The sequence below is a fragment of the Sitophilus oryzae genome, unplaced genomic scaffold (genome assembly GCF_002938485.1).
Source record: "Sitophilus oryzae breed Bouriz unplaced genomic scaffold, Soryzae_2.0 scaffold_1297_pilon_pilon, whole genome shotgun sequence".
NCBI classification, from domain to species: Eukaryota; Metazoa; Arthropoda; class Insecta; order Coleoptera; family Curculionidae; genus Sitophilus; species Sitophilus oryzae.
The window spans coordinates 13,891,081-13,916,131 of NW_022145945.1; the positions used below are offsets into that span (position 1 = coordinate 13,891,081).

The 25,051-nt window shown below is 32.9% G+C and overlaps 1 protein-coding gene and 1 non-coding gene across 7 annotated transcripts in view; one reads left to right on the forward strand and one right to left on the reverse strand.

Annotated features, from left to right (window-relative positions):
• LOC115874833 (proton-coupled amino acid transporter-like protein CG1139) overlaps positions 1-25,051 on the reverse strand; it is a 91,684-nt gene that overhangs the window by 14,614 nt on the left and 52,019 nt on the right. For 4 of the 6 annotated variants that reach the window (XM_030890143.1, XM_030890140.1, XM_030890141.1 and 1 more), the window contains exons 2-7: positions 22,870-23,019; positions 22,736-22,771; positions 19,431-19,505; positions 14,632-14,782; positions 8,182-8,303; positions 1,726-2,086 (exon numbers count right to left, since the gene is read on the reverse strand). In XM_030890143.1, coding sequence (XP_030746003.1) covers positions 1,726-2,086; positions 8,182-8,303; positions 14,632-14,782; positions 19,431-19,505; positions 22,736-22,771; positions 22,870-22,913 — 789 coding nt within the window. In that variant the 5' untranslated portion in view covers positions 22,914-23,019. The remainder of the gene's footprint in view (positions 1-1,725; positions 2,087-8,181; positions 8,304-14,631; positions 14,783-19,430; positions 19,506-22,735; positions 22,772-22,869; positions 23,020-25,051) is intronic. The other 2 variants (XM_030890145.1, XM_030890144.1) reach the window with 1 other exon arrangement.
• On the forward strand, positions 23,828-23,899 carry Trnaa-ugc. Its single transcript has one exon. It is a non-coding gene; the product is annotated as a tRNA-Ala (tRNA).

Sequence of the window (25,051 nt, forward strand, 5' to 3'; positions counted from 1 at the left end):
GAGACCATCACCATCAGAGTAGGCGACCATGATATCCAGTCGCAACCTCATATCCGGTACCTTGGAGTGGTCTTGGATGAGAGGCTCAACTACAAGGAGCATATCTCCAGCGTCAGCAAGAAGGCGGGAGCAGTTCAGGGCGCACTCTCACATGCCCAATATCGGAGGCCCCAGGCAAACCCGGAGACGATTACTTGCAACAGTAGTTACCTCCGTCCTGCTATACGGAGTACCGGTGTGGTCAGAATCGCTAGAACTAAAAACATACCGCAGGACAATGACATCAGTCCACCGACTCTCAGCGATCAGAGCGGCGTCAGCATACCGGACGGTATCACAGGATGCGCTGAGTGTAGTGGCATCTAGCCTGCCTATCGACATCTTGGCGGGAGAACGCCAGGGACAACACCGTAAGAAGAAAGCCGAGCAGCGACAGGTCTTCTGTGAAGAAGAGAGGCCTGAAAGTCATCGTCTCTGGCAAGTGAGATGGGACAGCTCGACGAAAGGTCGGTGGACACATCGACTAATTCCGGATGTCACCAAATGGATCACCCGTGTGCACGGGGAGGTTTGATTCTACATCACTCAACTCTTGACTGGGCATGGATGCTTTCGAGCATATTTGCACAGATTCAAGAGATGTGACTCCCCGAACTGTCACCATTGCCGCGTGGTGACCGAAGATGCGGAGCACGTGTTCTTCCGATGCCCTCTATACGAGGAGATAAGGACGGAACTCGAGAGAAATCTAGGCTTGTCCATCAGACATGGAACAAGGTAGCGGAGTATGCTGAGATCATACTCAAAGATCTTCGCACTTGAATAGACAGCAGTAACACCAAATAAGAACGCCCCGGCGAAGTAGTATTTACAAAGAGTGCCGCCGGGGAAAGAACGTTTCTGGAGAGAGGACAGAGGTGTAGGTTAGGTTTTAGTGAGGTAAAAATCCCACATAACTCGTCTGGCACATAGTAGGTCTTCCCAGGCGAGTACCTGTTGCAGGTTCTCCCCTTCACCTCTTAAATCTAAAAAAAAACAAAAAAAACGGACAGACGGACGGACAGACAGACACCATGAAAATATTTTGTATTTAGGTCATTTATGATCCAAATAACTAATTTTGAGTGGTCGGCTACAAATATTAAAAATACAAGAACCGTCCTCAAATCAAAACTATATTAGGTATTTACTTTAAATGGTCTGTAGTTACTTCGCTATAAATATCGGAATCTTAAATCATACAATACCCTGTATTTTATACCCGAAATTTTACGCCAAACTATCTAAAATATAAAATAGTTTTTCTTCGTTCTTTTTTTAAATGGAACAACCCTGTCGATTACTATTTTATTAGATGGAGAATTAAAAAATAAACATTTTTAGAATTTAGAATATTTCTAAATGTTTAACAATTTCGCAGATACTCGCGGTATTATTTCATATGGCTCTTTCAACGGTAAAATATGAGGGAAAAATCATTGGGTGGCTTTGATAAAAATTTACTGTGGAAAATGGATACCATCAAAACTTTTTCACATGTAAGTCTGTACGCTGTTTTCATGAGTTTTGTCCATTTTTAAAGAATACTGTTTTTTCGGTTAGATTCTTGCAAGAAGTGTAGACGTTCTTCTTTATTTACCAAAATTCATAAATATTGACAAAATGCATCTAGAACATCTCCTCCTCGAGTGATTAAATTGGATAAATATATTTGATTGAACTTACCACTCCCACAGCTTGCAGAGAGAACAGCGTGGTTCCAAAATACAGCGGATAATCCGCCACGGCCCCCACAGCAGGCCTGTCGCTGAAATCAGGCAGGCCACGGAAAATGTACCAGCAAACCACTCCGAACGTGATCAGAGTAATCACGTTGGCCAGCACGGAGAACGGCGCCAGCAATTTGAGATTCTTGATGCAGAGGATGAGCACGAACGGTACGAAGATGAGCACCATGTAGAGGTAGAGGCTCCATGGCGACGAGGTGTAGACGTCCCCGACGTACTTCAAGTTCTTGCCAACGAACACGACGTACACGCAACAAATGCCCATCTGGTAGAAGATGAGGAAGAAGTTGGTCAGGCCTCTACAAAACAGAAAATTAGAATTATTTTCTTCTAACTTCTTAGTAGTAATGGGATAACTCGAGCGAAAATGCGCTCGAGTACTCGATTAGTGAAATAACCTACATCGCCCGATTATGAACGAGCGATGCAAGTGACGAGTTACGAGCGACGAAGGCAAGCAATGAAATAATATGAAATGAGTGACATATTCGATAAAAAGCCGAGCGAATTTTGTACATACATTGCAGGTAGCAAATTTATACGACGTTATCCATTGCGTATCTGAGTGATAAAATTTTACGACCTATATCGACAATAAGCATTGTTACTCTTACGTTCTTGTTACTTACTAAGCGACGAGTAATTGCCTTGATTTAGTTTATTTTTAAGCAAAAATAAACTAAATCAAGGCAATTACTCGTCGCTTGCTACTTGCCATTCATCACCGAAAAATTATGAGCCCTGCGCGCGCAACTTACTGCTTGACGTCAGGAGTACAACCCGTATTTCTAAATACGAGCGAAATTTCGCTCGAGCGATCGCTCGATTGTTGAAGTCGCTTGAAACTCGATACTCGATTATTAAAATTAATCCGTTTTTTCCATCGCTACTTCTTAGAGTACTTTTACACTTAAAAGACAGTTTAATGTTATATTGTTTAGTTATGAACTGAGGCGTCAAGTTGCAAAACCCGTCTGATCCCAAAAAGTTTCGAGAAAAACGCAAAAACTGTTTTAGCAAATGTTTCAAGCGTTATTTTAGGAAAAAACGTGGCCATTGAATGGAATCATTGTTTTGTATCTCGTTTTTCTCTGAATAAACATTAATATTTAATTTTTAAAGAGAAAAAACACAAAACTAATTCGGATAAGGCGGGTTTTGCTACAGCAAGATATTTGCATCCTAACTTGAAATTATTTGGTATGATATTTTTTTAAAATTGGGTAAGGATTTTAAATGGAAGGGCACGTGCCGTTCGTACTCAGGCTGGCCCATTAGTGCGAGGAAGTCTAATAACATCGCTGTTGACGAACATATGAAAAAAAATTATACAGATGTTGCATGGTTTATAATGGAGCATATCCTAAAAATATTTTGTTGTATACCGGGAGTCACATAAAAAAGTTATGATAAAGTTTTAAGTATTTTTAAATTGCACCCCCCCCCCCCATTTTTCTGTAAATAATTGGATTTGCCATAAAATCCTGTATATAGTACACTATTTTTATTTGAAGCACTCTGCGGTGTTTCCATTCTATTTCTTATTTTTACTAAAACTTTGGTTAAAAACATTATATCCAAAAAGTTGTGAAAAACTAGAGTGAATATAACTTGTTTTGCTAAACATGAAGGATAATAGAATAAATTCGTGTAGGAAAAATTTACATTATCCTATACAGGATATTTTTTATGGCATTACCAAAATCGAAATATTTAAAATGTTGTATCCATAGACTTAAAATAAAATATAGACTACACTATTTACATCTCAACGCGGACAAACAACCTTTTTTGTAAACATGTTTACTTCTGGGTACAGTCGACCGAGCCTTCCTCATCCAGCCTATGTTGTCACGTCTTTAATATTATCAATATTTTTTTTCTTGTTATACACATATATTGAGATATTAATACTACAGTTTAATAAAGTAGGTTTTAATATTCCATAGATGTATTAAATAGTCCTTATACTCCTAAATTATAAGTGGGATACTGTTTAATAAGGATAAGTTCTTTACAATATGACAACACCGATTAGAGGCGAGGGAGCCTATTCATTCATTTATTACCTTGTAGTACGTGTCGCACGTGTGCGGTAAAGCTTTGTTGCCGCTATCTCCCCGGCTGTATTAACGCATTTTCTTAGCTTGTAGTCCTTAAGTGTTTATTTTATTGACTTTTTCTGTTCAAAAACTATAAAATATGGTTCGCCAGTGCCAAATTTGCAAGAAATTTGACTTTAATAATCCATTTAAGTCTTGAAACGACTTTTGACCGGTAGGCAACTCTCAATTTACCCATTGGGAGTCAGTGGCGTTGTTGTAGAAAGGCGCTTATTTAGATAATATTTTAGTAAAATGTAAAATCTGAATTTTTTCTCTTACATTACATTATTTACTTACTTACATTGTAACAAAATCATAATTATAACCCTATTAATAATTAATAATGTTTTTATTAAAAATATATTCCGGTTTATTCTAAAATTATCTTCAGAATCTAAAATAACATACAAGAATTTTAAAATGATATTACATTATGAAACAATATTTTTTAATATACCGGATCGTCTCAAAAGTGGCTCAACCCTATAACTTTTTTATTTTTTCAGATAAAATTGTATGTTGTATAAAATAGATTTGTATGTTAGTAGGTATATGCCATAAATTAGGATTTATTGACGTATTCAATTGTTTTTGGTCTCTTCCTGTTTCACCGAAATGATTACATCTTTTGATTTTTAAAGGCACCCTCGGCTACTTTACTCGATAAAAAATGACACTCTGAATAGAATGACATAATATCATATGTCAACTTTTGACATTGTCGCTTAAAAATATATCCTATTTTAAATTTCAATCCAGGGTGCCATGGTGTTGTTAAAAACACTAAGTTTTAATCAAGGAGCCTTGGAAAAATAGTTTTGATCGTCTAATAGGTTTCGTGTCTTGTCTAGGCTGGTTAAAAGATGTACAAATCGTATTTTTAATCATACATATGTCAATTTTTTCAAATGGAACAAGGGTGACTCATTAGCATATTTGGAAAAAGCATTTTTTTATGAATATATTGATACCACACAGTTGGTATTTCGAGTCAAATTGTCGTTATGAACCGCGTGTTACAATTACAATTAAACCATATGCGAAAATGTCAAAAGTTGACATATTATATGTCATTCTATTCAGAGTGTCATTTTCTATCGAATAAAGTAGAAATATACCGAGGGTGCCGTTTAAAAATTAAAAGTTATAGTCATTTCCGGTGAAATAGGAAGTGACCAAAAACAATTGAATGCGTCAATCAATTCTAATTTATGTCATATACTAATATGCTAAATCTTGTTTTTTATTTGAAAATATAAAAAATTATGGGGATGAGCCACTTTTGGGACGCACCCGTATAATAAAGACAGTACCGAGTTAAATAAATGTAGTATTCATTTTATCCACTTCCTATCATCTTCCTTGCTTTAATGGAACAGATTTATGTTTTCTCTAATTTACATAAGACATCACTTAACCAGAAAAAACATTACAACAATCATATTTTTTTTTCTCTCCCTGTCGCCGACTCTATTATATCTGTGGAATAGATCCTGTTTTGATTAATATTAGGGATTGTAAATGTTTGACTAAAATTAATAATTTATTATTAATTTCAAAAATTACATAATTTCGATTATAAAATTTCTTCTATAACGTGTATTTTATTATTTTTATCCTTTTTGGACTCTTAGACGTTTTTTCTAAACTTTTATTTAAAAAACCTGTCCTAAATCTTAATAAAATATAAAAAAGGTTAAATACGATATATTTTTAATTTATAGTTTCATTAAAATAAAAAAATTACCCGGCTATGAGACGGAGAGTTCAGGTGTACTTGAGAAACGAAAGACAGTGTTGTGTTTCTCGGCAGAGTCGTCAGGGAACGACCGTTACGACAGAGACTACCTATCTATCGCTCGTGTCGCACTCGTTATAACCTAAAACAATAACAAAACAATAACAAGATATTGTCTGACCGCATGTTCCAGCTATTTATGAATGAGATGCTCAGTCTATATTTTATTTTAAGTCTATGGTTGTATCTCATTTGTTTTAAATGCAACACTCTTTAGTAAAATGCAATACCACTTCGCGGATGATACCTGTTTCACATGGAGCAGCCCGGACACCACGGCACTTCATAGAACCATTTCCAGTGACTTAATCAACATAAAAACATGGTGCGATTCTAATTATCTGTGTCTCAACGTCTCTAAAACTAAAGTCTTATCATATAAAAGTACGTTGCTACCTTTTCAACTTGATAATACCACCATTGACGTCGTTGATTCTGTGAAATTTTTAGGCCTTGTTGTGGACAACTATTTAAAATGGGATTTGCAATCGATGCTTTAGCTAAAAAATTAAGTTCTGCCTGTTTCGCACTTAGATCAGTTGCTAATGTGCTTAATTTGTCAACATCTAGGACAGTCTATTATGCCCTTTATGAGTCGCATCTCCGATACGCACTTCCATTCTGGGGTGCGTGTTGTGCGACTCAATTTGAGCGTATCTTCAAATTACAAAAGAGAGCTGTGCGATATTCACTGAGGCTAACCAGTTGTGCTCACTGCCGGGACTTGTTTAGAAGATATAAAATATTAACTCTTCCTTCCCTATTCATACTCGAATCCGTCTGCCTAGTTCGCAAGCACGTATCGAGTATTTCTCTAGAGCCAGTTCATGGCTATCCAATTAGGAACGCAGAGCATAACATGTATCTGCCAACCCCTCACTCTGAGTTAGTAAAGAGTTCCCAATTGTACAATGCAAAAAAAAATGCACTATCATCTGCCATCTGAAATTAATTCCATTTCATCCTTTCCTGCATTTCGCAGAGCCTTGAGATCATACTTACTGGAGAAAGCCTTTTACGCGGTTAACGATTTTTTTATTAATATCTAGGGTTCTAAATTTAACACACATTCACTAAATTTAAGAAATGATTTTGTTTTCTATCCATTTAAATTTAGTATTGACATTATATACAGTTGTTTATTTACATGTATGTTTATATTTTATTTATATTTAATTAAATAAATTTTTGACAATGTACAATTTCTATAATTGTATAAAGTATTGTTTTAGTTTTGTATGTTTACTGTTAGTTTTATATGTTTTTTTATTGTTAAGTGAAGTTTTGTATGTTTTTTATATTCTTTTTTTAAGCTTTGTCAACAAAATTGTTTAATTTTTTTATGACAATAAAGCAATTTCTTTCTTTCTTTATATTACATTTCTTCCAGATGTAGAAAAAAAGGTGAACATTTTTTGTATTTAAAGTGTTCCTAAATTTTTAGCCGTTTTGCAAATATTCGCTGTATTACATTACACATGAGGATTACAAAAATTTACTGTTAGAAGAGCCATAATACTGCGAATATCTGCGAAACCATCAAACATTTAGAAACACTTTAAATACAAAAAATGTTCAACAGTAAAAAAATAATTCTGCATCTGACAGAAAAATAATATACAGAGTGTTGAATGGAAAAAAATTGAGATATAGCATTTTAAATATTCCGATTTTGATGATGCCATAAATAATACTCTGATGGAATAATGTAAATTTTTCTACGCGGATTTGTTCTGTTCTTGTTTAGGAAAATATATTTATTAATAAATATATAGTTAATAAAGTCATATTCACTATAGTTTTTTACCAGTTTTCGGATATAATGTTTTTAACCAAAGTTTTTAGTAAATAAGTAATAGAATCCCAACCCAACACCGTAGAGTGATTCAAATAAAAATAGTGTACTATATGCAGAATTTTATGCCGAATCCTATTATCTACAGGAAAATGAGGGATACAATTTAAAAAAAAAACTTTGTCATAACTTTTTTATGTGATACCCTGGATATTTTTAGGAAACGCCCCTTTATAAATCTTGCAATATATGTATAAAACTTTTGACGACGATATTGGACTTCCTCGACTAATGGGCCACCCTGTATAAGTGGATAAGACCGATTGTGCTGCAATAACGTAATTTGTAGTGAATTTTATATAGGAATCGAATAGGTGACATTTGCTGCAGTTTGATACTAGCTTTTTTCGTTTTCTTGTTATTACCGATTATGAACCGTCCTAGAACTCTGCAGCGCATATGCAAATGAAATAATGTCTTCATATTTCCTTCTGCGCATACGCATCACAGTTCTAGGACGGTTCAGAATCGGTAATAACAGGAAAACGAAAAAAGCTACTATGTTTACGTAGCTTTTAGAGTCCACTATTAATATATGTCATTAGGTCAATTTTTTTAAATTGATTTTTAAAGACCGGTTAGCAACTTGCTGAGGGCTGGCGCCTGAATTATATTCATTTTTTGACAAGTACTTACGGTGCATAAGGTGCGAAGCCTCTAAGGCACTGTGGACCCATTTCACAAGCCACTTTCATGGAATCTGGATAAGTAAGCAAAGCAACCTTCAATTTTTTACATTGTATATACTGGGCTTTCACCTGTAAATTATTTTTAACCATTTAAAACTAATATAATTTATATTCAGAAAATGTATAAACATAAATTTGCCAACAAAATAATACCAGATGTATGACGTACAGTATAATATCCCCGGATTGTCTTTACAAAAGGATTTTTTTTTATTTTTACTTATATAAAAACTTTTGTAAAGAAAAACTTATATAAAACTTTTGCATTTTTCTCAAAACGTCAATAAAAAAGTTTTTCCTCTTGTAAAGACAATCCGGGAAAATACTGTATATTAAATATAATCCAATTTTATTTGATATACCATTATACTAACAACTTTAATATATCCTAAAGAATGAAATATAAATAATTTTTATTGAAAATTGTCCCGTTTTATATTTATCTCTCATTTAATTTCTAATAAACTGTTTTATTTTTTTTTGTATACGAATGCTTCCAGAAAATTAAACTCTCGCCTAAAATTTAACACACCATATATCACATATAGATCTATATGTCATATCGTATAACATATAGCCAGTAAAAGCAATCAATAAATATAAAAGTTTTAATGACACAATGCCCTATGAGTTTCGCATTTGTTCCCATTACGCTTTTATGATTTTTTGAAGAGACGGAAAAACAAATAAAATTTGTATTGATTTTGCTTGCCCGACCTGTGGCCCGACCTTTAAGTTTCTCTTTTTTGATTTTAAGTACCGTATGATCGGAAAAAGGCGTTAAGTGGGCTTGAAAATGAGAATCGATCACATTTTTTATATAATCTAAATAAATAGAGTCAAGTCCGATCAGTTACATCATTTATAATACAAAATGTCATTCTAACAGAATGTCAACGGTTTTTGTAGACGTATCTGTTTTAAAAAACTAAAGTGTTCTCGAATAGTAGAATTTAAATATTTTAAATAGCTTCCGACGACGGAAAGAGATAAACTCTCCGAAACGTTAAGCATTTTTTTGTTCGTTAGGCAAATTTGTATAATGGTGGGTTCATACAGCCAAATAAAATAAAATAAGAATAAAATAAAATAAGAAATAAGGAAGTCTTATTTGTGTGCGTTCATACAGTCAAATAAAATAAAATAAGAAATATATATTTGCTCATGCGCAGTACGATGAGGCTGGATAAAAGTTAACTTTTACGATTGTTTATAGTAATTTTACTATTTATAGTATATTTATTTATTCGTTGCCTACTATATTATACATTTTACTTATGTGAAATTATAAAATAAATTAAATCCAAACTGAAAATATTTGTAGGTTAGAATTAAGCGTGCGCAAAGCCGTTTTCACATAAAATAAAACAAGAAGTTAAAAGATAAAGACTTCTTATTTTATTTGTTATTTTATTTGGCTGTATGAACGCATGTACGGTATCCCATATAACCAACTTTCTTATTTTATTTTATTTTATTCTTATTTTATTTTATTTGGCTGTATGAACCCACCATAACTGTAAACATAACTTCTGACAAGTAGTTTCCGTTTGGGATTCACGCAGAAGTGTTTGCAAAAAATAACTATTTTATTTTATAGATTTTCTTGCAGTGGCGAAAATAGAGGATTTTTTGGAGAGACATCATTTATAACTCTATTTATAAATCAAGACAAGATCGGCTTTGCCGATTTCAATGATCTCTGATTTGTTGGATTTGTCTCCTCCCCGAATAGCAGAATAGTTATTAAAATATCGAAAAAATTCACAGAAAAGAATATACAGAAAATAAATTTTTAAATACTTTTAATTGGAACAATTATTATAAATTTGGTTTGGAACTCCGCTCACGTCACGCACGCTTATAGATTATTGGAATTAATTGATGTCCACTTCAAATCAGAGACATACTACATTATAGAATAGATATTCAACGAAAATTAGTCCGTGGTATTTTAATTTTAATATTAGAAAAAATATAGAAACGAAATTAATTTCATTCAACTGGTGCGTCTCAAAACTGGCTCATCCCCTATAACTGTTTTATTTTTTCAGATAAATAAACGAGATTTGGTATGTTAATTATGACATAAATTAAGATTGATTAACGCATTCAATTGTTTTGGTCACTTCCTGTTTCACCGGAAATAACTACAACTTTGGATTTTTAAATGACACCCTCGGTATTTTTTTATTTTATTCGATAGAAAATAACACTCTGAATAGAATAGCATAAGATTAAGATTATCTAATAGATTTCAAGCAATTTAAGAAAATGTGCGAAGAAATCGATACATTTAGCATCGAATATCTCGAGAACAAAATGTGCAAATCTCAAAAACAAAACAGTTTTGTGAAGTACGCATTTGGGTCTACAACATATTATAAAATAATAAAAATCGGTTCTCCAAAATTTTTTCGTCAAAAAATTTCCTCGGACCCCCCTGTCGATTTTGTCAAAACAGATAATGTCTCAGATTGCAACTAAAATATACTTACCCATAGCTAATTTACGCAGAATCCACTGACAAAAAACCGCAGAATGATATCTCTAATAGATTTCAAGCAATTTGAGAAAATGTGCGAACAAATCGATACATTTAGCAGCGAATATCTCGAGAACAAAATGTGCAAATCTCAAAAACAAAACAGTTTTGTGAAGTACGCATTTGGGTCTACAACATATTATAAAATAATAAAAATCGGTTCTCCAAAATTTTTTCGTCAAAAAATTTCCTCGGACCCCCCTGTCGATTTTGTCAAAAAAGAAAATGTCTCAGATTGCAATTAAAATATACTTACCCATAGCTAATTTACGCAGAATCCACTGACAAAAACCGCAGAATGATATCTCTAATAGATTTCAAGCAATTTGAGAAAATGTGCGAACAAATCGATACATTTAGCAGCGAATATCTCGAGAACAAAATGTGCAAATCTCAAAAACAAAACAGTTTCGTAAAGTACGCGTTTGGGTCTACAACATAAAATATTATAAAATAATTAAAATCAGTTGTCCAAAATTTTTTCATCAAAAAATTTCCTCGGCTCCCCGCTGTCGATTTTGTAAAAAATGAAAATGTTTCAGATTGCAACTAAAATATACTACCGACTACTAATTTTGCATAGAATCCACTGACAAAAACCGCTGAATGATATCTCTAATAGATTTCAAGCAATTTGAGAAAATGTGCGAACAAATCGATACATTTAGCAGCGAATATCTCGAGAACAAAATGTGCAAATCTCAAAAACAAAACAGTTTTGTAAAGTACGCGTTTGGGTCTACAACATAAAATATTATAAAATAATCAAAATCGGTTCTCCAAAATGTTTTCGTCAAAAAATTTCCTCGGCGCCCCCTGTCGATTTTGTAAAAAATGAAAATGTCTCAGATTGCAACTAAAATATACTACCGATAGCTAATTTTACATAGAATCCACTGATAAAAACCGCAGAATGATATCTCTAATAGATTCCAAGCAATTTGAGAAAATGTGCGAACAAATCGATACATTTAGCAGCGAATATCTCGAAAAAAATGTATAAATCTCAAAAACAAAACAGTTTTGTAAAGTACGCGTTTGGGTCTACAACATAAAATATTATAAAATAATCAAAATCGGTTCTCCAAAATGTTTTCGTCAAAAAATTTCCTCGGCGCCCCCTGTCGATTTTGTAAAAAATGAAAATGTCTCAGATTGCAACTAAAATATACTACCGATAGCTAATTTTACATAGAATCCACTGATAAAAACCGCAGAATGATATCTCTAATAGATTTCAAGCAATTTGAGAAAATGTGCGAACAAATCGATACATTTAGCAGCGAATATCTCGAGAACAAAATGTGCAAATCTCAAAAACAAAACAGTTTTGTAAAGTACGCGTTTGAGTCTACAACATAAAATATTATAAAATAATCAAAATCGGTTCTCCAAAAAATTTTCGTTAGATTTCAAGCAATTTGAGAAAATATACGAACAAATCGATACATTCAACATAATCATATGTCAACTTTTGACATTTTCGCATATGGTTTATTTCAAATTGTAACAAGCGGTTCATAACGACAATTTGACTCGAAATACCAAGCGTGTCATACCAAATTATTCGTAAAAAATGCTTTTTTCAAATATACCTACTAATGAGCCACCCTTGTTCCATTTGAAAAATTTGGGATAAGATTAAAAAAACCATTTGGGCATCTTTTAACCGGCCAGGACAAGACACGAAAAACATTAGTTGATCAAATCTAATTTTTCCAAGACTCCTTGATTAAAAATTAGTGTTTTTAACACAGTCATGGCATTCTAGATTGAAATTTAAAATACGATTTTTTTGTAAGCGAACATGTCAAAAGTTGACATATATGTTATATCATACGATTCCGAGTGTCATTTTCTATCTAATAAAGTAAAAATATACCGAGGGTGCCATTTAAAAATCAAAAGTTGTAGTATGTAATTTCCGGTGAAACAGGAAGTGACCAAAAACAATTGAATATGTCAATCAATTTTAATTTATATCATATACTAACATACCAAATCTCGTTTTTCATCTAAAAAAATTAAAAAGTTATAGGGGTGAGCCACTTATGAGAGGCACCCGGTATATGGTGAATTATTGTTTGCCAAACCAAACCAAACCAAACTTCTCTGAAATTTAATGAAACTTGTACAGGGTGTCCCATTTTAGTTGAAATCATACGGTATCTCCGTTATTAGTAAAGATAGGAGGATGCGGTTTGCTCAAACCTATCCCACTTTTTTGTCAAACGGACGATGCTGCAAACAAAATTTTCATAGCCTTCTTCGTTTCTGAGCTACAGGGTCTTTTTGAAAATTTTGCAATTTGGGACACCCCCTGTATCTCTGTTATTGTTAAAGGTATCGAGAAGGTGAAAACTGTTTATTGTAGAAGTTTTTACGTAGAATACAGTGGCGTAGACTGGTTTTCTACGAAAAACATATTTTTGTATGAAGTATGAACTAAAGTTAGGTTTTTTCAAATGGAACACCCTGTATATTTATAAATAATATGATCTGTCTTGCTATGAGCTTCTCAAAAATGTATATCACTCTATATTTATTTTCAGTATTTACTGCAATATTTAAAATATATCATTTTCTTATTAGTAGGCCGTGATAAATAACAAAAAAAATAAAATGGTAGATACTTACTAAAATAATCTACACATATTTAAATTTTATTTCGGATTAATATATTACACTTTTGTGTTACTGTTACCACTGAATCTGTAAATATATTTTTCTTTTTCTTATAACGAAATTTATTATAACGGGATGCGTTTGCAAATATCTAAAAGCTTGCATTATTACAGCATTTTTCAGGTGTTCGACATTGTTGTAGTTGCCAGGATATACTTTATAGGTATTTCAAAAAAACCCAAAATCAGAAATCGAGAACGAACAAATCCGGGAATCAGTGGGGCCATTATATGGGTTCATTGGTTCCATATGTTGGGATTAATTCATTAATTTGAGAAATAATAATTTAGCAAAATTCTAATATTTTCAAAGTTGTGAGTTGGAACCTCATCTTGCTAAAAGTATATTTCACGTAAATTAGCTAAAGGAATATCTAAAATTTCCTGTGCGGTAGCTTCCAAGATTTACAAATAGCGGTAGAGAGTTAAGTTTCCCTAATATATAAAGAATTTATTAGTGGCTTCCAAAATAAAATAAGAGACAGATAGCAGTATACTTTTAATAATTCTTTAGTTTCATCATTTTTCAATCATGGCCTACTAATAAATATGATATTTTAATAAAAACTTTTAAATATTGCAGTAAATAGTGAACATAAATATATAGTGATATATATTTTTGAGAAGCTTATGGTAAGTCAGATCATATAATTTATAAATATACAGGGTGTTCCATTTAGGAAAACATAACTTTAGTCCATATCTTTAAAAATATTCTTTTGGTAGACTGACTACTACGCCACTGTATTCTACGTAAAAAGTTCTACAATAAACAGTTTTCACCTTCTCGATAGCTTTAACAATAACAGAGATACAGGAGGTGTCCCAAATTGCAAAATTTTCAAAAAGACCCTGTAGCTCAGAAACGAAGAGGGCTATGAAAATTTTGTTTACGGCATCTTCCGTTTGACAAAAAAGTGAGAGAGGTTTGTGCAAACCGCACCCTTCTATCTTCACTATTAACGGAGATACCGTATGATTTTAACCAAAATGGGACACACTGTACGGGGTATTCCAAATTCAAGAGAAAGCATTGGCATTTGAAACTGATTAAAAAATACAGATGCAAGAATTTAAACTTTTAAAATTATCAATTATTTATTGTTTTTTAGTTAACGTGATTTTTGATGCATGCAAGAGTCTGAATAATCTTATAATGTTGACTTACTAAAACGTGAAGGCAGTAAGCGCAAAGTATTCCTATAAGAAACGTGGAAATTATACCATTTATCATCCCGGAAAGCAGGAAAGCCTCTGGCATTGCCAGAATTCCAGTCCCCAGACATCCTTTCAGCAGATGAATAAGTGTCTCTGCATTCCTGAAAGCCAGAAAATAAGTATATTTATTAAGTGTAAGGCTGTATATACATATAAACTGGGTAGATTTTTTGACTATGTTTTGAGTAATGTCTGCCCAAAGAAAAAAAGGCCAATTTAAAGAAAAGACTGTGTGTGGATTTTCGTGCATCTGTCCATCCATTAATACGATTATCCGACAGTGCTCTGATTGGTCATAGCGTTGATTGAAGAAATAAGAAGATGCACAACCTATGGGCGATTTCATGGCACAAAACCTGTCCGAAATGTAGCTGGCGTTACCGTCATGCGTCAGCCTGTCAGAAATGCTGTACCGCAACAGACCGTAGTTCTGCTTTCAGTCGACAGTGTGAGTGGTTACCGGACACAGGTTTGCCAAAACTACTGATTAATCCGAAGATTTACGGATTTTGGGTACAGTACATTAATAAAGACTGCGGAAATTCTATCATTAAAAAATTTGATATACTTAATATTATGTAATTAAACAAAGAACGGGCGTCAGAGTTGGCTGGGAAATGAAGATCGTTGTTACTTCATATATGTAAAATATTATTGTAAATGTCAATAGTCGTCATTTCCAAGCCAACTGAACAAATTTTTTCAATCATACGAAATATTCAGTACCTATAAATAAATTTTTATTTGTGTTGTTTATTCTATGTTTAACAGGAATAAATTTTCAATACATAAACGCGGATTTTTCATCCAAAGATATTTTCGTCAAACGTATTACAGATGTTACATATTTTAATATGGCAACACTGGTGCTTCCAGTGTCTTTGATATGCCCTCGCTAGCCGAATTAGAGAAAATGAGTGTTTTATGCATTGGTCGTAGAGGCTCCACCGTAAACACTGGAGACGTAAGGAGAAATCAAATCAGCCTTGTCACGAATTCGATCATTAGGTTGCGTATCTTCCCAATTCTTTCATTCAACGTTCATAGTAATTTCGCGCCACTTTTCATTTGAAAATGTTTAACCTCTGTCCGTCAACGGAGAAAGTTAAAATAAATTTAAGTTTTCATACGATAACGAATATTTTGACAACTGTATGACTAACCTTACTTTTTTGGACAAATTTGGAACATTTAACGCTATTCCGAAGTGGATATTCTCTTTCCAGTTTATATACAGGGTGAGTCTTAAATATGTGCAAATATTTTCAGGGCTGGTAGATCTCGATACAGGAAACATATTTTCTCTTTACCGTTTTTCAAATCAGTCCAAAATAACCGAGTTATTCAAGTTAGAAAATTTTTAAAAAATTGACTTATTTAAAAAAAATGACAGCCACCAGATTTTTTCTGTATTTGCATCCCTTTTAGTGCCATAACCAGTTCTAAAAGTGCAGTTCTAAAAAAATTCTAAAATATACAGGAAAATTTAAAAGAAAATTCACGATTTTTAACATCTTTTTTTGTTATAAAAAACCTCAAAGACGTGGTTCCGGGGTCGAAGTATACAACCCCTAAAAATATTTGCACTTCTTTAAGACTCACAGTGTATAAGTAATTTTACATTTTAAAGTGTGATAAAAAATTAGTAATAACTGGTATAGCCAGAATTATTAGTGCTGCGTGCAGCTTCAAAGGCGAAAGGCGGCAAGTGTTACAAAATATACTTACTTGTTGTTCGCGACTCTTCTATTATTACACTAAACAAAAAAAAATAAAACTAAAAGGTTTTGATTCGGGATATTTTTGTAAACCGTAAATACCGAGGCGCTTATCATAATTATTAAATGAAATGAGGCTCACTAACACTGAAAAATAATTTAATTTCTTAAGAATGCCCAATAAAAGCATTCAGAATTTTCCTGCTATTGTCGGACCTACCTATACTAACAAAAACTTATTTTGTGAGAGAACCCATCTCTCATGTTTATCGCCAAAGCGAAAATTTGAACATTTTTGACCAATCACAGTTCGTGTTATTTGATAAACGGAGTAAAAGTGTGCACACCAACTTTTATGGCTTTCTCTTATAGTATGTTAATATTGAATATAAATTATTTTTAACTATTTGTGTTAAGCTATATCAAAACTATTTGTAATCCTCAATACAGGGTGGCCCATCGAAAACGTTCCGCAAGGCATAACAGCCAGGGTATATTTTTTTCAAAAAATCCAAAAACACGTCAATTTTGTTTGTGAGGGGGACAACTTTTGGCCCAAAAATGATTGCAAAATCTTCAACCCTCTAAGCGGGGGTGTCATCCCCCAACTTTTGTCAAATGGGAAGGGGGGTCAAGTGGCGCCGCAATGAAAATGGCTTTCTATTCTCTATATTTCCCCGCTTCGCTATTAAAAATCGGTCGAGTCGTTTTGAAAATATGAAGGATTGAAATTTGAAAAGTACTTTTTGCAAAAAAACGCATAAATTGAATTAATTAAAAAAACTTAACTTATTAATGAAGCAAATGCTGAAAATGTTGCCCGTCAACTTCCATACAGTAATACAAACTATTTTCAAACCGTTCTTGAACATTCTGAAGAACTTGCGGGGTCACTTCGCGACAAACATCAATAATTCGTCTTCGCAGGTCTTCTAATAAGGCGGGTGGAGTGCTATATACTTTACTTTTTATGTCTCCCCATAAAAAAAGTCTAAAGGAGTCAAGTCGGGTGACCGGGGAGGCTAGTCAATTGCACCCCTTCGTCCTATCCACCGACCGGGAAAGTTATTGTTCAAAAATTAAGCACATTTTGAGAGCAATGTGGAGATGCACCGTCTTGTTGAAATATCAGTTCCGCTTCAACGTATCCAGGATTGTTCTCTATGATGTCAGTTAGGGCTGGGTCGATGGTATTTTTCAGTAAATCCAAGTACATATCATCTGTTGGATTTCCAGGAAGAAAAAAAGGACCTACAATAGAATTTCCAAAAATACCAACCCACACGTTCAATTTCTGAGGGTTTTGTGTGTGCACCTCGTGAAAAATCCTGGGGTTAGGTTAGCCCAGTACCGACAGTTGTGCCGATTAACTACACCATTCAAAAAGAAAGTACACTCATCCGAAAAACACACATTAAATAGGAAATTATTATCATTCGCCACTCGTTCACTCATAGTTTCACAAAATTGCAAGCGACGATCAAAATCGTCTTCGTTGAGTTCTTGTACCAACTGAATTTTGTACGGGTGTAACTTGTGTTTTTTTAATATCCCTTGGACACTTGTACGATTCACGCCGGTCTCAGTGACTAATTTTCTTGTACTCAGCGTACTATCCATGGCAACTTGGCCCAATACGAATACCTCCATAGCTTCATTTACTACAGGATTTTCGCTCTACCTCATTTTATTCATAACGAAACCAGTTTTTGCTACTAACTCGCGAACAATTTTGCCATAACTTGTCAGGATGGCGTTCATTGAATATCCGCGCAACCCGATTGCCACATTCATTATTTTTAAAATTTAGTTCGATTATTTCCACTTTTTCTGCAAGTGGCGCACAATTTCTGCACGCACAAGTTACAGACCAGCTATCTAGCAACTACCCTACCTGATCGTTCAACCTTGTGGCAAGTGAAAAAAGGCGTAAACATCTGGAAATAATAAGAAAAAACAGCAAATTGGTTGAAGGAATTTATCCTTATCATTTACTCTGATAAATGTTTAAATAAACTTTTCAAATTTCAATCCTTTATATTTTCTCAATGACTCTACCGATTTTCAAAAACGAAGCGGAAAAGTATAGAGAATAGAAAGCTCTTTTCATTGCGGTACCACTTGACCCCCCTTTCCATTTGAAAAAAATTGGGGGATGACACCCCCGCTTAGAGGGTTGAAGATTTTGCAATAATTTTTGGGGCAAAAGTTGTCCCCCTCACAAACAAAATTGACGTGTTTTTGAATTTTCTGAAAAAAAAATTACCTTGGCCGTTATGCCTTGCAGAACGTTTTCGATGGGCCACCCTGTATAAAACATTACATAGGTATAAAAATAAAAATCAGCTTGTTTGATAATAAATTACATCAAATTAAAACAATCTATATTTAATATCAATTAAACTTTTAGTTACGTAATCGAGGGCGCGATTTTAAATTTATTGTTGCCAACCATGAACATATTCGGCGCCGGGCTGATTAACTCGAATTTAAATTTCCCATTGGGAATTCAGGTGGTAGCTCTGCTGTTAAAAATGTCAACTTGCCACATTTATTTAATTGTTTCCTGATATTGACATTCGTTTTGACACTTTAGTTTTGTATTATGAGTTTTTGGTTTAAATAATTAATATTGTGATACTTTTAGCTTAAAAATGTTTACTAGCAGATCATGTATATGTAATATAAACCTTTTGTAGTGCGAAGTGTATATGATAGCTTAATAGCCGTAAAAAACTAATCGCAACTTTATTAGAATATTTTGAACGGGAAACCGGTAGTAATGGCCCTTTATGTCACTTAAGTGCCAAAATATCTACATTTTGTTTTCTCTCGTATAAAAGACAGGTGAGAACTTTCATTTTTAATTTAGAAAAAGATACTAAAAAGTCAAATAATTCAGTTACAAACTGCTTAAAAAATCATCAAAATCGGTCCGCTAGAACACAATATATAAAACTTTAAAATACATCAAAATATCAAGGTGCCCGTTTTTCCTGCCGGTGAGTGTAGGTAGGTACTTGGTACTTACGTTGTTGGTGCCTCAACTTCTCTGTAAACGTGCGGATCATAGTCGTCCGATGCTCTTTCTGCCTTATTCGGGTCCCTAAAAAAATAATATAAACATCAAATTAACTCAACAATAACCTCACTAAACGTAAAACAAAAATAAAGTGCAAAACATAGACCTAAACGTAAATAAAAAATATAAAGTTTATACAAAACCCTTCACCTGGATTCTAAATCCATTCTAAACAAAAACTGCACAACGAATACCTCTCTAAATTTCTACTGAAGCCCATAGTTAACTCTAAATGCTCAGCTCAATACTGGCTGGTTCAAAGAGACGTGACGTCACCACTAGCGGATTCCTGCGATTTTTATTTTTTGTCGTTATGTCGCCATACAAAAGGCACTTCTTGCTAGTCGAGACGAGTACTGTTGCCAAACGTCGCAGAATTTAAGAAGACATTAATCACATACACAGGATTATTTCTAAGAAAGGTGTATAATTTATTGACTCTATATACATAGACTAATCCAGAGTGGCTTTGAAAATGGAAAAGTAGTAACAATTATATTATTGCAAGTGCTTGTTGTTTTAAAATTGAAATATTTTATGACAATGTCCGTTTCAAAACCAATTATACTAAACGTACACTAGATATACTGCATGATATATAGGCTGTATGATTATGATATACTAGCTATACATTTGATATACATCCAATGTACAGGCTTGGTGCATGATATATGATTGCCAATATTAAAAAAATGTTGGAAAATACCTTCAACATATAGATAAATGCATAAATACTCATATAAACTGATATAAACCTAGTTTTAGCATTTTCCAAGGTATTGTGCGAAAATTTGATAAGTAGTTAGCTGGTTATTAAAAACAATTCGTCCAGCCCGAAAACATTACGTTTAAATCGATTGTCTCTTATCTAGTTAAAACTAAACACCATTTTCTTCAAATAGGTTGAATGAACTCTAACCAGTGGCGGATACAGAGGGGGGCCCATGGGGCCAGGGACCCCCCTAAAATCTATAAATTGGGTTAAATATTAGGCTTTTGGGTTAAAAATGGCGCTCTAAAAAGCATATTCTACATTACCGTTTATTTGGCCCCCCCCTAAAATACACTACAGGCCCTCTCTAAAATAAATTTCTGTATCCATTCCTGACTAACAACGTCTTAATATAATTCAAGTGATTTTTAGGCCAGAATTATAATCGATCAATTACTTAAATAAAGTAAATAAATTTAGATCGAGGAACAGATAGCATTTCACTTATCAAAGTCAGAATCTTCAAAAATTACAAACTCTTTAAAAATTAAAACCACCCTATTTGAAAAACTACTTTTCCAAGGTTTTTATTGCGATCTAGTGAGTTAAATTTAAATTGTACTTGCCCAAACCCGTGATAACATGTGAAAAAATGACATTCAAAATATCTAAAAAAGTACTGTGTAAAAAACTGCAAAAACCCAAGTTCTGTTAAACCACAGTTTAAAGAATATATACATATACAGTTGGTTCACTCTAAGGAATTCTATTGTTATTTTGACTTCAAAGGCGGCCCGTGACTCTTCGAGGTGACAAAAAATTTGTACGTTTACCCTATCAGCAGCGGAAGTGCTAATCAGTCAGAACGGTGGCCGTATACGAAGGATCAACTAAAAATACTAAAGAATTTTAATATAGCAAGTAGAAAAATAAAAATACAGTACTAGTTTTATTGATTAACAGTTTTAGGCGTCTTTAATAATTGATCAATATTTATTTACATTCATCTTATTATTATTTAATAACATATCTCATTGTTTACAAATATAAATACGATATGAGTGTGTTACCGTGTTACAACTTTTTTCCTCTAATACTACTCCCCAAAAGGTACCTACACAATCCGCCTAAAAAGTCATGGTCGACGAATTAAGCTGAGGTTTGAGTCTTCTCGTGTCCTTATTTACTGGACTATAACTGATTCAAATATCGCAATATGACTGATAATGCGGTAAAAGATACTAAGATTTTACAATTCCATACTACTAGTAATGACATCACCCCAAAAATGACGATGGTATTTAAGGAGGTATTGCTACATATTTCTACAATTATTATATGGGTATACAATATGTAGGCTATAATGGAAGTTTAAATTACCAAAGCTTATTACAAATTGTAATATAAAGAGCAGATATGTTTCTGGCGCTAGACAATGTACCATTAACGGTGGGTTCAAAAAATTTAAGATGAAGTTGGACGTGTGATACTTGTGTGACAGCTAATCAAATTCCAATAGAGTTTCCCGCGTCGCTCCAAAAGGGGCTACTTGATTATAAAACATTCTAATCATATACTATTACTCTTTATAATTTTTTGAGTGGATGAATTTTGAGCGACATTTCTACACCTTTGATATCATGTATCGTTTTAGCTACAGTATATGATAAAATATAAAGAATAATATTGGTCAATAATTAAAGTAATCAATATAATACGAGGTACACACGTGCAAAAACTTTAAGAACCCTCACAGACCCTTATTTCATTAATACAAACTAACTGTGCAGGATAGATTGTACAATTTAAACTGTCTGTCGCATTCAGTTTTATAGCACAATTTTATTAACAGTGACATACCTACTAATAGTTTCAGAACATTTTTTCTACAGTGAAATTGGCTTAACTCGGTAGAGTTTTGAATTTGCTGGCCAAACTTTGTCTATTCATACCTTTTCACAAATTCAAGCAGGGTGTGATTTCGCTCAGGTTATAGAGCCTGCACAGTCGACCAAAAGTTCCCAGACATGTGCCGATATGCCAGATGCCTGCACAAATCAGTTTTGCCTGTGCAAAAAACCGAGCGTCTGTGGGAGCCTTAAGGATTCATTTACATATACTGGTAAATATAAAAGTAAATTTGGCAAAACTTTTCTGAGAAGTCGTAGAAAAATGCTATAAAGATATCCAACGTACATACAGCTGTTGTAAATTTGATGACTTTATTATCAGAGTAATAACTTTTTATTATTACTATAACTAATTTCGTAAATTGTTCTGCTCTTATTAATTTAAAAATTCAAAAAATAAGTAAACTTATTCTTTTTAATTGATCAGGGATGTTGAAAAATATTATGGTAAGTATTAATTATTATTATCTTGTACACTCGAAAGGATGAATCAATGCTGGAGCTAAAGTAGATTTAACAAAAGCAAGTGAACAAAAAGCATAAAAAAGTATCATAAAAAATTAATATGTTGCCCTTCACCATTTTAAAAAGCTGAACAAAAAGGTGAAGAAAAAAAATTATCTGTATTTTACCGTTTCTCCAATAATGTCGAAGCCTCACTGGCATCTCTGAAAAAGGTATGTCCTGTGACTATTCAACTACTGATAGTTACTTAAAAAATATTTACACTATTCAATTATTGAATAAAGAAAAACAAATCACTTACTTGTTACCACCTATAGGTTCCAGCTTTAACGTTTCTTGGGTCATCTTGTAGTCGAAGCCACACGCCTATCCCCTTATAATATATTTATCTATCTATTCCCTTTTTCTTGTTAAATGGTTATTCTATATGTTGCATTTTGGTTAAATTTCCCTAGAAAAAAGAATTTGTTTTTACAATATGATCGAAAAAAAAACGGCGTCAAAGACGGCTGGGGAATGACAATCGATGATAATTTTGGCGAGGTCAAGCCATAGACGTCATTTATGTGTAATTTTACACATAAAATGACAGCAATCTTCATTTCATAGCCAGCGCTGACGCCGTTTTTTTTCGATCATACGGTATTTATTTTATTAGGAGTAATAATGACACTTTATGTGGCGAGACTGTTAGATACCATTGCGATCAAAAAAAAGTAGTACAACCAAAATATTACGTTTGACGACATACAGCCGAGACACAAAAAGTCATTTTTATTCCGAAAAGAACATGCAATCTTTTTTCAAACGCTACAAATAATTTTTCAAACGTTCCGAATAATATAAAAAGATTAAAAAGTATTAATACCTTGTATGTAACGATATGTCAAGAAAAGAAACTATGGTTACGCTCGTTGAATTTGATACTTTATGTCAGATTAATAATATATTTTCGTACTTTTATGCTTAGGCGTAAAAGTGCTTTACTTTTTTTATGCCTAGGCGTTAAAATTACTTTTTTATATTGTCCATCGCATCGGAAAAATTAATACTTTTGTGACGTTTGAAAAAAAAATTATGCATAGACGTAACAGTAGATAGTTTTTTGCTTAGTAAAAGAAATCGCCCGTTTATATTGTCAATCATATAATAAAAATTAATAGGCACTTTTAAACGTTTGAAACAAAAATATAAATTTTTAAATTGAAATTTCGAGCAAACTGAGGAGGTAATGATCCCACTCGTTACTTTTTTCAACAGGGGATGTAGCTCAGTGGTAGAGCGTTCGCTTTGCATGTGAAAGGCCCCGGGTTCGATCCCCGGCATCTCCAAAACTTTTTTATATTTTATGAACTCTTTTTTAATTCTAATTTCATATTCTACACAAATTCAAAGTTGGAAAATAAAATAAAATTAACAATAAAATTAACTTTGCTAATTATGCAGTTTTATTACATGGAAATTACATGCAAATTATGGTAAAATCGTAAAATCTGCATGCAATGCAAAATATAAGTACAAAAAATCGGCAGAAAAAATCTCTGAACAATCTTTTATTTTCCTTATTTTCTATTATACCATTATTCAGGGTTTGACGCGTTGATAGTAAGCATTTTTTTATATAAAAAATTATACCAAAAATGTCCAAAAGTTGTTCTGTGTTGAAACCCAAAGCACATAATTCATCATAATTACTTCTTGAAATAATTATGATGAATTATTAACAATGTATAATATGATTTGAATAAGTTTCATATAATTTGATATTTGCTCAAGAAGTGATCTTCATAGCCATCGCTGACACCGTTTTTTTTTATCATATTGCATAATAACAATGTCAAATATGCAATTAAATTTTCCAAAAAATGGACATCGAAGATTTCTACAATTTCAGCGTTATTAAGAATAATTATTTAAAGCAATTTTCAACTCGGTTACGGTATTGAACTTATTTTGTATAGCATATTATGTACGTATGATCTAAGAAAACGGTGTCAAGTTGGCTTGAAAATGGCATTTAAATGACAGCGATCTTCTTTTCCAAGCCAACTCTGACGACGTTTTTTTTCGATCGTTCATGATATTTTAAAACATGACTATATGTATTTTGTTAAATTTATATGTTTTGTCATAATTAATACGAGATACAAAGTTTAAAAAAAAGGTAGTGACTATAGTGATATTTTTTAATCGGTTCTTAATGTTTTTTTACATATTCTGTCTAATTATTTTGAACACACTGTATACGTACGATTATAACAAATATCGTGGTTAATCTAATATTTGTTTCAATCTCATATGCTAATAATGAGTAGGTGTATTAAAAAAGATATTACAAATTTTTATCCTTGCATACAGTGATGTCAACTCGTATGAATTTTCCTGATTCGTGGGAAATTTCGAGATCCAGAGAAAAGTGGGAAATTTTAACCCACACGCCATATTCATGAGAAATTCTTGATTGATAACGTTGCATTATTATT